We start from the raw sequence: 15,636 nt of genomic DNA on the forward strand, positions 1-15,636 counted from the left end.
GACCCAAATTTATAAGAGAGCATCTACACCAGTGATTGTGAACCTATGACACGCCTGTCAGAGGTGACACACGAACGAACTCATTTTTTTGGTTTTTTCTGTTAAATGGCATTTAAATATATAAAATAAATATCAAAAATATAAGTCTTTGTTTTACTATGGTTGCAAATATCAAAAAATTTCTGTATGTTACACGGCACCAGAGTTAAGTTAGGGTTTTTCAAATGCTGACACGCCGAGCTCAAAAGGTTCGCCATCACTGCTCTAGGTTGTGCATATCTTTTTCTAGCCTCGGGAGAATGAGTCCTCTTGCCCCTTTTCTCAATTATCAGATTCACATTAACAGATTTGTTTATTCCCCCAAATAGGCAAGCACTGAGCCTCTGCATTGCTGAGCTTATTAAAGTCTTGGGGGTTTGGCAGGATAGTTGGTCTTTGTGTATATCAGACCTTTGTTTCCTTCTGTCTATTATAGGACAGTAGGGTATTCCTCTTCGTAATTTACATCAAGATTGGCTATTCTGAGCAGGCATATTGTTCTTTTCAATACAAATAGAGGGTGAGATAATTTTACCAGGGAAGTAACAAAATGCTTTCTTTTCACTGTAGTTGTGATCCAGTCTTCTGGTGGGTTAAGCAAAGATGATATTGAAAATATGGTTAAGAACGCAGAGAAGTATGCTGAGGAAGACAGGCGAAAGAAGGTGATTGGTACTTTCTGTCTTTTCAGCTGGGAGATGAAAGGAGTTTAGACATTTATCTTTGATCTTCTATCTTCTGTTACTCTCAATCTATCCCCTTTCTCCCTTTGTTGTAACTTATGTGGAATGCCTTTATTTATTCCAAGTCTTCCTATATTGATTTTTGTTATAAGAATTCAGCTAAAATCTTTCACAGACATCAGACTAGCTCACACCAACTACAATGATTTCTCCCTCTTACTGTTTTTACTCTAACTATATGTAGCAGTCAGCATGTTGTCTTTCTCAGTGAGGACTTTCAGCCAACCAATTGGGAGGTCTTCAATTTCTAATGTCTCGTAGGAACGAGTTGAAGCAGTTAATATGGCTGAAGGAATCATCCATGATACAGAAAGCAAGATGGAGGAATACAAGGACCAATTGCCTGCTGATGAGGTGAGCCCTCTTTTATAATACAACAGTTCAAGAAGTTGGGAGGCATTGTCACCAATGTCAATGAAGTTTGTGTGGGTCTTGATTGGAATTTAGTTTTTAAAAAATGTTTCTGAATATTACTGTTTCATGTAATAGGATAAGAAAACCCAAAAAAAGTGAGGGCTTTGTTTTATTTTGTTTTTTAGTGCAACAAACTAAAAGAGGAGATTTCCAAAATGAGAGAGCTCCTGGCTCGAAAAGATAGTGAAACTGGAGAAAACATAAGGCAGGCAGCATCTTCCCTTCAGCAAGCATCACTGAAGCTCTTCGAAATGGCATACAAAAAGGTACAAGGACTGAAGGGTGTTTTGCTCAATGACTTATTTGCCTTCTCATCTGATCTTGATGTAACTGCTCTTGATGACTCACTGATGGCTCCCTACATCGCCATTTTATAGAACTGGGCATGTTGAAAATATCCTTCCTTCTTGACTCTACTTTGTGAGGGAGGTCAAAGGAAAGGAGTCACAGAAACCACCAATAGTGTACTGGGAGGGTGAGGGTGAAATAGGTGGGATATGGCTCCAGAGAGCAAGCTGTCAGCCTTAACATTAAATGAGTGACTGTCAAATGTTTTCTTAACAGATGGCCTCTGAGCGAGAAGGCTCTGGAAGTTCTAGTGCTGGGGAACAAAAGGAAGATCAAAAAGAAGAGAAACAGTAATAACAGTAAACTTTGGAGCCAAAAGGACAACATGACGCTTGGGAGTGAAGGGACTTCCTGAGCAGAAATGGGCAGACTTCAGTCTTTTACTGTGTTTTTGCAGTATTCTATATATAATTCCCTTAATATGTAAATTTAGTGACTTAGCTAATGATCATTTAATGAGTGGTAATTCCAACAGTAACAAAGCTCACAATGTTCTGTCTGTCCCTAGCCTATCATTTTTTAGCTGCACGAAAAGGGAAGGTGATGACTTATTGATTGTGAAGACTTAACATTGTTTTGTGCTGAAATACCTGTATTTCCAAGGGGTGAAACCATCCCACACACAACAACGAAGGTAGTCAGACCTGGAATAAAACCAACTGGGGATATAAGACAAGTACTGCCATACCAGCCTGTGTGTATACATGGGATCCTTCAACTGAGGCCTTGCAAGACAAGCCTGTTGTGCCACATTCAGAGGTAGAGCAGGGGAAGCTAAGCTATTTATGTTAGGTACAGCTTTTAAACAAGGTAATAAGGCTCCCTAATTTTCCTATGGCACACTTTTATAGCTACCTTCTGGCCTTTGGCACCTGTACCCTGGATTATTCTTTTTGATCCATTCTGGATTTTTTTAAAAAATAAATATGAAAAGCATCTTGATCTCTTGTTTGTGAGGGGTGAGGCTAAGTACAACTCTGGGTTTGAGGGTTTTTTGTTGATTTCTTTTAGCTCCATCTTTCATTTGGAATGTTAAAAGTCTAGATCTCTATCTAGCATGAAAACAGGCTACTATTTTCAGGTTGCTTTCAGTTCTAAGTAGCTGTATATAAATCTAGTAGTAAACCCTAAGTTACAAGTTTAATGGCTCAATAATGTTAGGTACTGGTAATTACCATATTTGCTTTCACCCTCAGCACATGGCTAGTCTTATCTTAAATTATGATGTAGTTCTAATTACCACGTGCTGACAACTTCAGAAGCAGAAAGGTGACTGCATCTTTCTTACATCTAAGTGTTAAGAATTTTTCCCCAAAAGTCTCCCAAGAGAAGATTTATCGTATGTCATGCCTGCAGGATTCTTAAGAACATAGGACTTAGATCCCATCAGAGGTCATGGCTTTTATTTTGTGGTGATGTTTAGAAACATAACTCATAAATATTTAAAACTCAATACAATGAGACTCTTGCTGGGTAGGCTCAGTTGGTTAAAGTGTCTTTCCAATAGGCCAAGGTTGTGGGTTCAAATTACAGTTGGGGTCTATATAAGAAGTATCCAATGAATATATGAATAAGTGGAACAACAAAATGATGTTTCTCTCTTCCTCTCTCAAATCATTTTTTAAAAATTAATACAGTACTGTAACGTGAAGGACATTGTTTACATGATAATTACATTCCTGGGAAATTGGTCATTGATAGCCATGTAAATACTTTCTTGAGATTCTCGTAAAAAATAAATTCTAGTTCAAGTTCTCAGCCAGATGGACACTTGGTGGGAAACTAGTGGCCCTGTGCAATAATTTATGAAGGACTGTTTTGTGGCATGTTATTGTTAGACTAGGGCAGTGATGGCAAACCTATGACACGCATGTCAGAGGTGACACACAAACTCGTTTTTTGGTTGATTTTTCTTTGTTAAATGGCATTTAAATATATAAAATAAACATCAAAAATATAAGTCTTTGTTTTACTATGGTTGCAAATATCGAAAAAATTTCTATATGTGACACGACACCAGAGTTAAGTTAGGGTTTTTCAAAATGCTGACACGCCAAGCTCAAAAGGTTCGCCATCACTGGACTAGGGGCCCAGTGCACGAATCTGTGCACCTTAAAAGGAACTTTGGGCCACAAAGCTGCAGTGGGCACAGGGGTAGGTCTCTGCCCATCCTCCATACCCCCACCCAGCCCATCCCACTGTGGCTCCCACCATGTTCTGCATGTGCCCCCGGTGGTCAGTGCACATCATAGTGACCAGTTGTTTAGCAGTTCGGTCTATTTGCATATTAGGGTTTTATGTATATAGATAGATGTTTAGCACCTGTGGTTGGCCCTTGGCCACTAAACACCTCTAGAACCTAAGCCTTTCAAGGATTTCAAAAGCACCCCAATTGAGAACTGTCTTATATGATTCAAGATCCATCCTTGGTATCGGAGAGCAGCCAAACATCCCCTGAAACAATATGGCTTATATTAGGAGAAGAGCTGCCTGGATAGATACCCACAACTGTCTCAAGCTTCCCCATGTGTAGTGAACATACAGCAGTATTCCCGATACAGACCAATAAAACTGATACTAGAGCAAACAGTCTTAAAAGGCCAAAAGATTTTTATTCTTCAAATAGTCTCCCTTTTGTGACAAGTGCTTGATAGGTCCCAAAAGGAACTTATGATTTTCCTAAGTGGTCTTTCCAGTAAATGTGCTGCTTTATGGTTGCCCAAACCTGGAATGAACAAATCTTTAAACTTCAAAGCACATCCAGAATCACCATCTCCACTCTACCACTTAGTATTAGTTACTACTTGGATTATTAAAAGTAGTCTTCCCCCCTTAAAATTACACACCTTGCCCTAACCGGTTTGGCTCAGTGGATAGAGCCTCGGCCTGCGGACTGGAGGGTCCCAGGTTCGATTCCGGCTAAGGGCATGTACCTTGGTTGCAGGCACATCCCCAGTAGGAGGTGTGCAAGAGGCAGCTGATCAATGTTTCTCTCTCATCGATGTTCCTAACTCTATCCCCTCTCCCTTCCTCTCTGTAAAAAAATCAATAAGATATATAAAAATAAAATAATCTAAAATTTAAAAAAAGTTGGATATTTGGGAAACAATCCAAATATCTATTTAAAAAAATTACACACATTGCTACTATTTACCCACAGCAGTGATGAGGCCCTTCATTACTTTCTCCCTAACTTCCTATTTTACTTTGTGGTTTTTGTCATCCCTTGCAGGAATTCTCCTAGCTTTCCACTTGACTCACTTTATTCCTAAAGTTTTGAAACTTCATAAAATAGCAGCTCCCAGCTGGCTTGGCACAGTGGTTGAGCGTCGACTTATTAACTAGGAGGTGACAGTTCAATTCCCAGTCGGGACACATACCCAGCCAGGTTGTGGGCTTGACCATAGGGCATGCAGGAGGCAGCTAATCAATGATTCCCGTCAATATTTCTGTCTCTGTCTCTCCCTTACTCTGAAATCAATAAAAATATTTTTTTTTAAAAAATAGTTCCCTCTCAAGTCCTTATTTCCCATCTTCTATCCCAGTGGTCAGCAAACTCATTAATCAAGAGAGCCAAATATCAACAGTACAATGATTGAGAGACAAATTTTTTAAACTTAAACTATATACGTAGGTACATTATTAATTAGGGTACTCCTAAAACTTAGGAAGAGCCACATTCAAGGGGCCAAAGCCGCATGTGGCTCGCGAGCCAGTTTGCCAACCACGGCTCTATCCTATTCTCCTTAGCAGTTATTACCACCCAATGTTTCCTCCCCCCCACCCCACTATGATATCTGAGTATCTGTGTTATTCCTCCAACCCCCCATATCCATGTGTTGAAATCTTAACCTCAAGGCAATGGTGTTCGGAGGTGGAGCCTTTGGGGAGTGATAGGCCTTGAGGGTGGAATGGGAGTAATGCCTTTATATAAAAAGGGCTCCAGAGATCCCTTGTCCCCTTCCACTTGTGAGGATACAATCAGAATGTGACCTAGAAGAGGATCCTTACCTGACCATGCTGGTACCCTGCTGTCAGACTCCCAGCCTCCAAAACTGCCAGAAACATTTTTGCTTTACAAGCTACCCAGTCTATTTTGTTAAATCCCAGGACTGACAGTTACCACACAAGCTCCACAGGTCAGAAACTTTTGCTCACTGCTATTTCCCAACACCTAGAACAATGCTGACACAAAAGCAGTCAAATCTTTTGTCAAATTAGTGGATCTCTCCCATTGTCCAAAACGGGGTGGATTAAGGTCCCTTTGTTTTTTAAGTTTATGTCTTAATCATCTGTCAAGAATACTAGAGGCAACTTATACCAAATCCAGAATCTAAGACTTAATTGGCAAAAGATAAAAAATTTTAATCAGAAAAAGCCAAGAAGAAGTTGATAGGTTATTAATATGAATATTAATATGAAAGAAGAAACATCAATTGGTAGAGAAGTTGATAGGCCTGAAGTTTTCCTGGGCCAGCAAGGGAGTGGGGGGTAAGGTAAAAGGAGTGAGCAGAATAAATTTGCAACCTTTCATACTTCCTAGATGAAGAGTCCAGTTTTGTTGCAGACTTTTTCTATGTGATCTTGAAGGAACTTACGTTACTACTAGAGGCCCAATGCACGAAGTTCATGCAAGAGTAGGCCTTCCTTCCCCTGGCTGCCAGAACCAGCTTCCCTCTGGCACCCAGGACCTGGGCTTCCCTCGAAGCCCCGGCTTCATCTGAAGGACATCCCATCTAATTAGCATATTATGCTTTTATTATTATAGATTTGCCCAGGTAAAATGAACTTTTTCCTCAACTTTTTTTTAACTTAAATTTTTTTTATTTATTGAGTTTTATTTATTGAATTTCTCTAATAAATTAGAGAAACTAATTTATTTCACTTATTTATGCATTCCTTGATTCTTGTATGTGCCCTGACCAGGGACCGAACCCACATCTTGGAGTATCAAGACAATGCTCTAATCAACTGAACTATCTGGCCAAGGCTCACATGATCTTGTGTGTGCTTTTTCTGCTTGTTTTCTGACACTTCAACCAAAATATTTCAGCACACATAAAAACAGAAGCTTCTCCCCACACCTATTAACATCAGGAAACTTGACACTGATATAATACTATTACCTAATATGTAACCCATATTTTTATTTCCCTAATTGTCTCAATACTATCCTCTAACATTTTTCATATAAGGTTAAATCAAAGAGCACACATGGGATTTAGTTATGTTTTCTTTTATCTAAGAATAGCTCCTTTGCCTTTTTATTTTACATTGACATTTTTGAAGGTTACAGGCCATTTGTTTTGCAGATGGCCCTTTGTTTGGATTCACATGATAATTGCCTTGCATTCAGAGTCAGGTATACATTAGTAGGAGTACCACATAGGTGTTGTGCCTTTTTTTATTAAGAGAGAGAGGGACAGGGAAATATTAATATGAAAGAAGAAACATCAATTGGTTGCCTCCATACTTGCCCTGACGGGACTGAACCCGCAATCTAGGTATGTGCCCTGATTGGAAATCAAACCTGCAACCTTTTGGTGCAAGGGATGATGAACTGAGCCACCCAGCCAAGGCTAGGCATGTGTCTTTATCAATGCATGAGTTACCAGGGAAAATAAGATGTCAGTTCAATGCTTTGCTCCACACTTCTTCATTACAAAGAATCCTTTAATAAGTAATATGTGAGAGTGGCTTAATTTTAACACTTATACTAGAGATTCTATCTATAGCAACAAGGAGCAATAAAGATAAAAGCAAGTTCTTACAGATGGCACATGACAAGATTGGGAATTAAGAGACAACTCAAATTTTGGAAATAAACTGCTGCAAGTAAAGACCCTTCAGTATTTCAGATACCACTGCAACTGCATTCTCCAGTCCTAAGGCTGCTTTGTAAGGGCAATGTACCTTCCTTTCTTGCCCTCTAATACCAGAACAATGAAATAAGTGAAAGTTGCCCTAGCTGGTTTGGCTCCGTGGATAGAGCGTTGGCCTGTGGACTGAAGGGTCCTGAGTTCGATTCCTGGTCAAGGGCACATGCCCAAGTTGTGGGCTCAATCCCCAATAGGGGGCATGCAGGAGGCAGCTAATCAATGATTCTCCTCATTGATGTTTCTATCTTTCCCTCTCTCTTCCTCTCTGAAATCAATTTATATTAAAAAAAAATAAGTGAAAGCCCTAGAGAGAGGTGTTACAGGGTGACCTACATTACTCAACCTGTGAACAGCATGAAAGAGATAATTTAGAAATTATACAGAAAACCACTGAAACAGCCATTTCAATAAGTCAAAAACAACTAAATATCAGCAATTCCACATGGTTAAGCCATATACAGTGCATCATCAAATCCACTTGCAGGAGCAAGTCAGGAAGCAAAGGTATCTACACTAAAAAGAATGCTGCTGCCAAACCAGCCTTTAATAATTACAAGCTTCAACTTTGGTCTGAGTGGAATCAGGAAACAAGGAAATAAAATGTTCCACCTAAATCACAGGTTTTTGTAGCACTTAACCCAGAATGTGGAGATTTAAGGCAATGGGGATGAGGGATGGGCAGTCTACATGAGTGACTTCAGGAAGCCCATAAATCACTAACTATAAAATGTAAAATGGTCAATATTATTTTTTCTGGGAAAATGGGCCACTAATTTCTTGAAGGAATCTATGACAAACAAACAAACAAAACAAAAAACAGGTTAAAAACCATAGATTGCCTAAAAGGGAAATCTATCTACCTTACTGGTCTGACTTAAATTCAAGTCATACCCTCCTGGTCTCCATCCCCTTGCCATCTCCTCAATCTTGCTTCTGCATTTCTTAAGAATTGTTGGTCTACCCTTTTCCATGAAGCCTTCCTCCCTCAGTCCACACTGGCTGTTTCACTCAAATTGTTACACTTGTATTTTTCAAATTTTTAATGTTCAATTCAGCAACTTCTTGTAGGTCTTATTTTCCCCGCCTTCCCTTGGATTATTTTGAAGCAAATTACAGAAATCATAATTTTACTGTAACATTTCATTAGGTACTTCTAAAAGGATTTTTCTATAAAATATAGTTTGATCACATCTAAAAAAATGTAATAACTCCTTAATAGCAAACACTTGAATGTTCAAATTTTACAAATTGTTTCATAACTTTTTCAACTGTTAAAGACTCAGGAACCAGCCGAAACTGGTTTGGCTCAGTGGATAGAGCATCGGCCTGTGGACTGAAGGGTCCCGGGTTCGATTCCGGTCGGGGGCATGTGCCTGGGTTGCGGGCACATCCCCAGTGGGGGGTGGTACTGGTTGATATGTCCCCTAAGTCTCTCAAAGTATAGGTTTCCTCGCCTCTTTTCCCCAGCTTTGCAATTTATTTGTTGAAGAAAATGGGCCACTGGGTCCATAAGTTCCTACATTCTATATTGTACAGACTACATTCTAAATGTCATTTAACATGTTCTTCCATCCCTGTTTGATCTGATTCAAGTTCAGATATTTTGTTCTTTTTGTTGTTAATCCTCACCTGAGGATATTTTTCCCATTGATTATTTGAGAGAGAGAAAGGGGTGGGTAAGGAGCGAGAAAGAAAAACATCAATGTGAGACACACTGATTAGTTGTCTCTGCACACATCCCAACCAGGGCTAGAGACTGAACCTGCAACCCCAACCCAGGCGCTGGTGTAGCTGTGGTTGAATGTCAAACCATGCACCAAGAGGTCACTGGTTCGATTACCAGTCAGGGCACATGCCCGGGTTGCCGGCTCAGTGCCCAGTAGGGGCATGCAGGAGGGAGCCTATGGATGTTTCTCTCTCATCGATGTTTCTATATCTTCCTCTCCCTTGCTAAAATCAATAAAAATTGCTTTTTTTAAAGGTACAGTAGTCTACTATCATTTCTTCATTTTTTAGTTGAAATTTATAGTGAAAAACGTCCCCTCATAAGTATATAGTTATCCTAAGGTACAGTTCATATGGGGAAGGCTTTTTTATAGACACACCAGACAGGGCTCAAGTTCTGTTTTACAAGAGCAGGTGGCCTGTATCAGCAGGTATGTAATTCTGGTTGGCTTTATTATGATGTTAGCAGATCATTACCTAGATCTCCAACTTCGTTGAAGGTATACTAGCCTAGCCCAGCCCATGTGGATCAGTGGTTGAGCGTCGATCTATGAACCAGGTCACGGTCCAATTCCCTGTCGGTGCACATGCCCAGGTTGCAGGCTTGATCGGTGTCAAAAACAGCCAATCAATGATTCTCTCTCATCACTGCATAGCAAAGGAAATCAACAAAATAAAAAGGCAACCTATGAAATGGAAGAAAACATTTGCAAATCATATATCTGATGGGGTTAATATCCAAAATATATAAAGAACTCATACAACTCAATAAACAAACAATCTAATAAAAAAAAATGGGCAGATGATATGAATAGACATTTTCCCAAAGAAGACATACAGATTGCCATGGACTAATGCTCAACATCACTAATCACCAGGGAAATGCTAGTGAAAACCACAACGAGATATCAATACTTGTCTTTAGAATGAGCTAGTCTTGGCAATAAATTTTTTGGATTTGACATCTAAAGCAAAGGCAACAAAAGCAAAAATAAACAAATGGGATTACCTCAAACTAAAAAGCTTCATAGCAAAGGAAATCAACAAAATAAAAAGGCAACCTATGAAATGGAAGAAAACATTTGCAAATCATATATCTGATGGGGTTAATATCCAAAATATATAAAGAACTCATACAACTCAATAAACAAACAATCTAATAAAAAAAAATGGGCAGATGATATGAATAGACATTTTCCCAAAGAAGACATACAGATTAGTCAACAGGTACATGAAAAGGTGCTCATAATGGCTATTGTAAGGGAAATGCAAATCAAAACCACAATGGGAGCCTTGACCGGTTTGGCTCAGTGGATAGAGCGTCGGCCTAGGGACTAAAGGGTCCCGGGTTCGATTCCGGTCAAGGGCATGTACCTTGGTTGCGGGCATATCCCCAGTGGGGGGTGTGCAGGAGGCACCTGATCGATGTTTCTCTCTCATCGATGTTTCTAACTCTCTGCCCCTCTCCCTTCCTCTCTGTAAAAAAAATCAATATATTTTTTAAAAAAACAAAACACAATGGGATATTACCTCACACTGGCTAGAATGGCCATTATAAAAAGACAAGAAATAACAAGTACTGCCAAGAATGTGGAGAAAGCCCTAGCTGGTTTGCCTCGGTGGATAGAGCGTTGGCCTGCGGACTGAAGGGTCCCAGGTTCGATTCCGGTCAAGGACACCTGCCTGGGTTGCGAGCTCGATCCCCAGTGGGGGGACCTGCTGAAGGCAGCCGATCAATGATTCTTGTCATTGATGCTTCTCTCTCTCCCCCCCCTCCCTTTCTCTCTGAAATCAATAAAGAAATACATTTAAAAAAAATGAATGTGGAGAAAGTGGAACTTTAGCACTATTGGTGGGAAGGTTCATTGCAGCATTATTTACAAGAGCCCAGATATGGAAACAATTGAAGTACCCATTGATGAATGCTTGGATAAAGAAAATGTGATACACACACATACTAATGGAATACTATTCAGCCATAAAAAAGAATGAAATCTTGCCATCCATGATAACATGGACTTTTGAGGACATAATACTAAGTGAAGTAAATCAGACAGAGAAAGATAAATACCTTACTATCTCACTCATGTGCAATTTTAAAAAATAAAAAAATAAAGCTCATTGATTCAGAGACTTGGTTGCCAGAAGTGGGGGGGGGAGGATGGGGAGTGGGGGTGACAAAATAAGTGAAGGGGGTCAAAAGGTACAAGCTTAGTTATAAACTGATGTCCTCAGGATGTAATGTACAGCATAATAATCTATCCTATATAATAAAAAGCTAATATGCAAATGGTTGTCACACCCTCATGCCATAATGGCTCAGACACTCAACACTGGGGTGGGGAAAGAGGTATGGGGATCAGCCAGGCACAAATGAGCTCACAACAGAGGAATGGGGACCAGCCAGGCTGTGACCCAGGAGAGGGACAAGCCGCCCACCCATCAGTCCTGGGCGCCAGCAGCTGCGCCTATGGCCTGGGAGAGGAATAAGCTGCCTGCTCTGTGGTCCTGGGGAACCAATGGCTGTGACTGCACCTGCGGCCTGGAAGAGGGACCAGCCACCTGCCCCAGGGTCCCGGTACCCTGCAGCTGCGGTCCGCCCGGGCGAAAGCGGCCCGGGTCCTGGGTGCCTGCGGCCAGCCAGAGGGAAGGACAGACAGGCAGGCGAGCGGTTAGGAGCTAGTGATCCCGGATTGCAAGATCCCGGTACCCTGCAGCTGCGGTCAGCCCGGGCGAAAGCGGCCCGGGTCCTGGGTGCCTGCGGCCAGCCAGAGGGAAGGACAGACAGGCAGGCGAGCGGTTAGGAGCTAGTGATCCCGGATTGCAAGAGGCAGTCGGACATCCCCCAAGGAGTTTCAGATTGGAGAGGGTGCAGGCTGGGCTGAGGGACCCCCCTCCCCATGCACGAATTTCGTGCACCGGGCCTCCAGCAGTTAATAATACTGTATTGCATATTTGAAAGTTACTGAGAGTAGATCTGAAAAGTTCTCATCACAAGAAAAAAATTTTATAGCTATATGATGACTGATGTTAACTAGACTTATTGTGATCATTTCACTATATACAAATATCAAATCATTATGTTGTACATCTGAAATTAATATATTTTTTTAAAGTTATACCTCAATAAAAAAATGTCTATCAGGGTAATAAAAGTACAGTAAAAAAATACTTCATCTATTTGTTAATTTCCTTTCTTACTGATATAACAAGGTGTTTCAGGCTCATCTTAATTTCTACCTCAATCTTGTAAACAGCTACTTCTTTTATACTGTCATCTATTTATTTAACTTTCCTACATCCTTTTTTCCTCTAAAAAATGACTGTAAATTTAAGGACTGTACTACTTCTAAAACTTTCCAGCATTTTCATTCCAGTGCTAGGCAGAAGAATGGTACACAATAAATATTTATGGAATTGAACTAAAAGATTAGCATATGTCTAGGTATTCTGTGACTATCTCTAGAGTCAAAAAGGTACCACTGAAAACATTAAGCATTCACTTTCTCCCCAGATATTGCAAGGGCCTGGCTCAGCCTCACCGGGCTAATTATTCTAAAAGCTGTTTGATCACAGAGAGAGGAAACTGCAGTCATTCCTTAATTGTAGTTCCCATTCCACTGAAGGGTTAGATTTCACCACTGGGTGTCCACAGGGGAGTAAATGCTAACTAACACTTGCCTATTTCAAATCACTTTCATGCACATTGCCCTCCAAAGTTAAGCAACTGTGTTTTATATAAAACTTACACAAAAATTTTCCCAAAGACTTTTCATTGATTTCTTAGGGAGAAAGGAAGGAGAGGAGAAACATCCATGTGAGAGCAAAGCATCGATCAGCTGCGTCCTTGCATGCCCTCCACCAGTGACTGCGCCCACAACCCAGGCATATGTGCCCTGATCAGGAAGCAAACTAGCAACCTTTCAGTGCACGGGGATGATGCTCAACCAACTGAGCCACACCAACTGAGCACATGCCTGATCCCCAGTCAGGTGTGTAAGTGAGGCAACCAATCAATGTTTCCCTTTCACTTTGATGTTTCTCCCCCCTCCCCTTCCTCTTTCTAAAATCAATAAAACCACTTATTTTTAAAGAATAAAATTTAAAAAAAATAGAATTTTTAAAAAAGAACTACATGCCGAAACCGGTTTGGCTCAGTGAACAGAGCGTCGGCCTGCGGACTGAAGGGTCCCGGGTTCGATTCCGGTCGGGGGCATGTGCCTGGGTTGCAGGCATATCCCCAGTGGGAGATGTGCAGGAGGCAGCTGATCGATGTTTCTCTGTCATCGATGTTTCTGGCTCTCTATCTCTCTCCCTTCTTTTCTGTGGAGACTCAATAAAATATATTTAAAAAAAAAAAACTACATTCCTCACATTCATATGCTTAAGAACAGCAGGAACTTCAGGGCAGACTGCCCATTCCTTTAGTGATCGTAATTTACTTTGTAAAATTGTAAGCACTTCAGATTTTTCAAATTATTTATTTTTCTAGGCACAGAAACATTTTTTCTTTCTTAAATATTATACGAAATTCTCTGATTAATGGATCAGGGGCAGGGAAAACCCACACATCACTATTATTCATTTTACTAATATAGTTTGGGTATAAAAACACCCAATATTTTAATTCCAACTCTGAAAAATTCCAAATTTCTAACACACCAGCCATTGAAGCAGGGGAAAAGATCCCAAAGACCTATTTTACTGGCTCCCTCTGCTCTGCTCTCTCAACTTTATTTTCTGCAGGAGAATGATGAGGTAAGTAGCACAGGTCCTAGAGGACAGAACAAACTAGGAGAAACTATAAAGAAAACATTCATTGATGACATATGCTTGCTGTAAATGATACTAGGCACTACATAAGTTATTTATCCAACAATAGTTCCACAAAATAGGCAGCATTTCCATTTTACAGATAAGAAAATTCAGATTCTGAGAGATTTAAGATGTAACTTAGCTGTAGTTCCAGAGGTCTTTCCTTAACAACCCCACCAAATTACAGAAGAGCCAAAGGGTATAGCCCTTGACTATACCTTGGAGGTGGGATAGTTTGGGAACCATGTCACCTCCCATCTCTAAACCCTTTGTTCAGCTGTGCATTGTTAAGAGGCCAACCTCAGCCTCTTAAATCTAGCTTTCAAGGCTTTATACAATCTGTCCCCCTGCCTCCTTCTCAAGCCACTTTCCCCATTCCTGGCTTTGCTCCAGCACACTGGCTTTTTTGAAGTTCCCACAACCATCCCTTCCCTGTCTTTTTCATCTTGGCTACTCAAACTGGCCTTCACATTAGCAATTAAATATCTCTGTACCTAACAGCACTGTATTCCCAAGCTGCTATTGATTGGTGTTTTCAACATCAAAATAATCCATCCCTCTCCTTTCTTCCCACCCCCACCGAATAGGAATGTCATCTATACCCAAAACAGTATTGAGGTTTATTACCTAACATTAGAGCTAGGGAAGAAATTCTGAGGTCATCAAGTACAAATCCTTCATTTTTCAGAGGACTGTGCCTTGAGAGGTTATATATTCTATTCTCGCCATATGGCATTTAAAAAATTACCCTTATATCATAGGAGTTTCCTCCTGGACACTGAATGGTCATAGTCCCATTTAAAAAGGCTCCTCTTCACCAACTTACATCATACACAGAAATCAACTCAAAATGGACATAAGACAGGAAACCATAAAAATCTTAGAAGAACCCAGAGGAAGCAAAATATCAGACATATCTCGTAGCAATATCTTTACCGATACATCTCCTAGGATAGTGGAAACTAAGGAGAAAATAAACAAATGGGACTACTTCAAAATAAAAAGTTTCTGCACAGCAAAAAAAACCAGCAACAAAACAAGAGAGCCCACTGCACGGAAGAACATATTTGCCAATGTTACAATAAGGGTTTAATCTCCAAAAGTTATAGGGAACTTATACAACTTAAAAGGAAGCTAAACAATCCAATAAAAAAATGGGCAAAGGACCTAAATCAGTGATGGTGAACCTTTTGAGCTCGGCGTGTCAGCATTTTGAAAAACCCTAACTTAACTCTGGTGCCGTGTCACATATAGAAATTTTTTGATATTTGAAACCATAGTAAAACAAAGACTTACATTTTTGATATTTATTTTATGTATTTAAATGCCATTTAACAAAGAAAAATCAACCAAACAAATGAGTTCGCATGTCACTTCTGACACGCGTGTCATAGGTTCGCCATCACTGACCTAAATAGACACTTCAAAAGTGGACATACAGAAGGCCAAGAGACATATGAAAAAAATGCTCAAAGTCGCTAACATTTGAGAGATGCAAATCAAAGCGACAATGAGGGCTCTCGCTGGTTTGGCTCAGTGGACAGGTTTGGCGTGGGGACTGAAGGGTCTCAGGCTTGTGGGCTGGATACCCAGTAGGGGATGCGCAGGAGGCAGCTGGTCAATGATTCTCTCTCATCATTGATGTCTCCCCTGACCCCTGTGAAATCAATAAA

The 15,636-nt window shown here is 40.4% G+C and overlaps 1 protein-coding gene and 1 long non-coding RNA gene across 2 annotated transcripts in view; one reads left to right on the forward strand and one right to left on the reverse strand.

Moving 5' to 3' along the window:
- HSPA9 (heat shock protein family A (Hsp70) member 9) overlaps positions 1-2,516 on the forward strand; it is a 15,589-nt gene extending 13,073 nt beyond the window's left edge. The window contains exons 13-16 of the mRNA XM_006772483.2: positions 610-704; positions 1,044-1,136; positions 1,322-1,462; positions 1,761-2,516. Coding sequence (XP_006772546.1) covers positions 610-704; positions 1,044-1,136; positions 1,322-1,462; positions 1,761-1,838 — 407 coding nt within the window. The 3' untranslated portion in view covers positions 1,839-2,516. The remainder of the gene's footprint in view (positions 1-609; positions 705-1,043; positions 1,137-1,321; positions 1,463-1,760) is intronic.
- Positions 2,517-4,260: 1,744 nt separating this feature from the next.
- On the reverse strand, positions 4,261-4,871 carry LOC102759230. The gene is made up of 2 exons (XR_436103.2): positions 4,684-4,871; positions 4,261-4,390 (listed from the first exon to the last, which is right to left on the reverse strand). It is a non-coding gene; the product is annotated as an uncharacterized LOC102759230 (long non-coding RNA).
- Positions 4,872-15,636: the final 10,765 nt, after the last annotated feature.

The sequence above is a fragment of the Myotis davidii genome, unplaced genomic scaffold (assembly GCF_000327345.1).
Source record: "Myotis davidii unplaced genomic scaffold, ASM32734v1 scaffold545, whole genome shotgun sequence".
NCBI lineage: Eukaryota > Metazoa > Chordata > Mammalia > Chiroptera > Vespertilionidae > Myotis > Myotis davidii.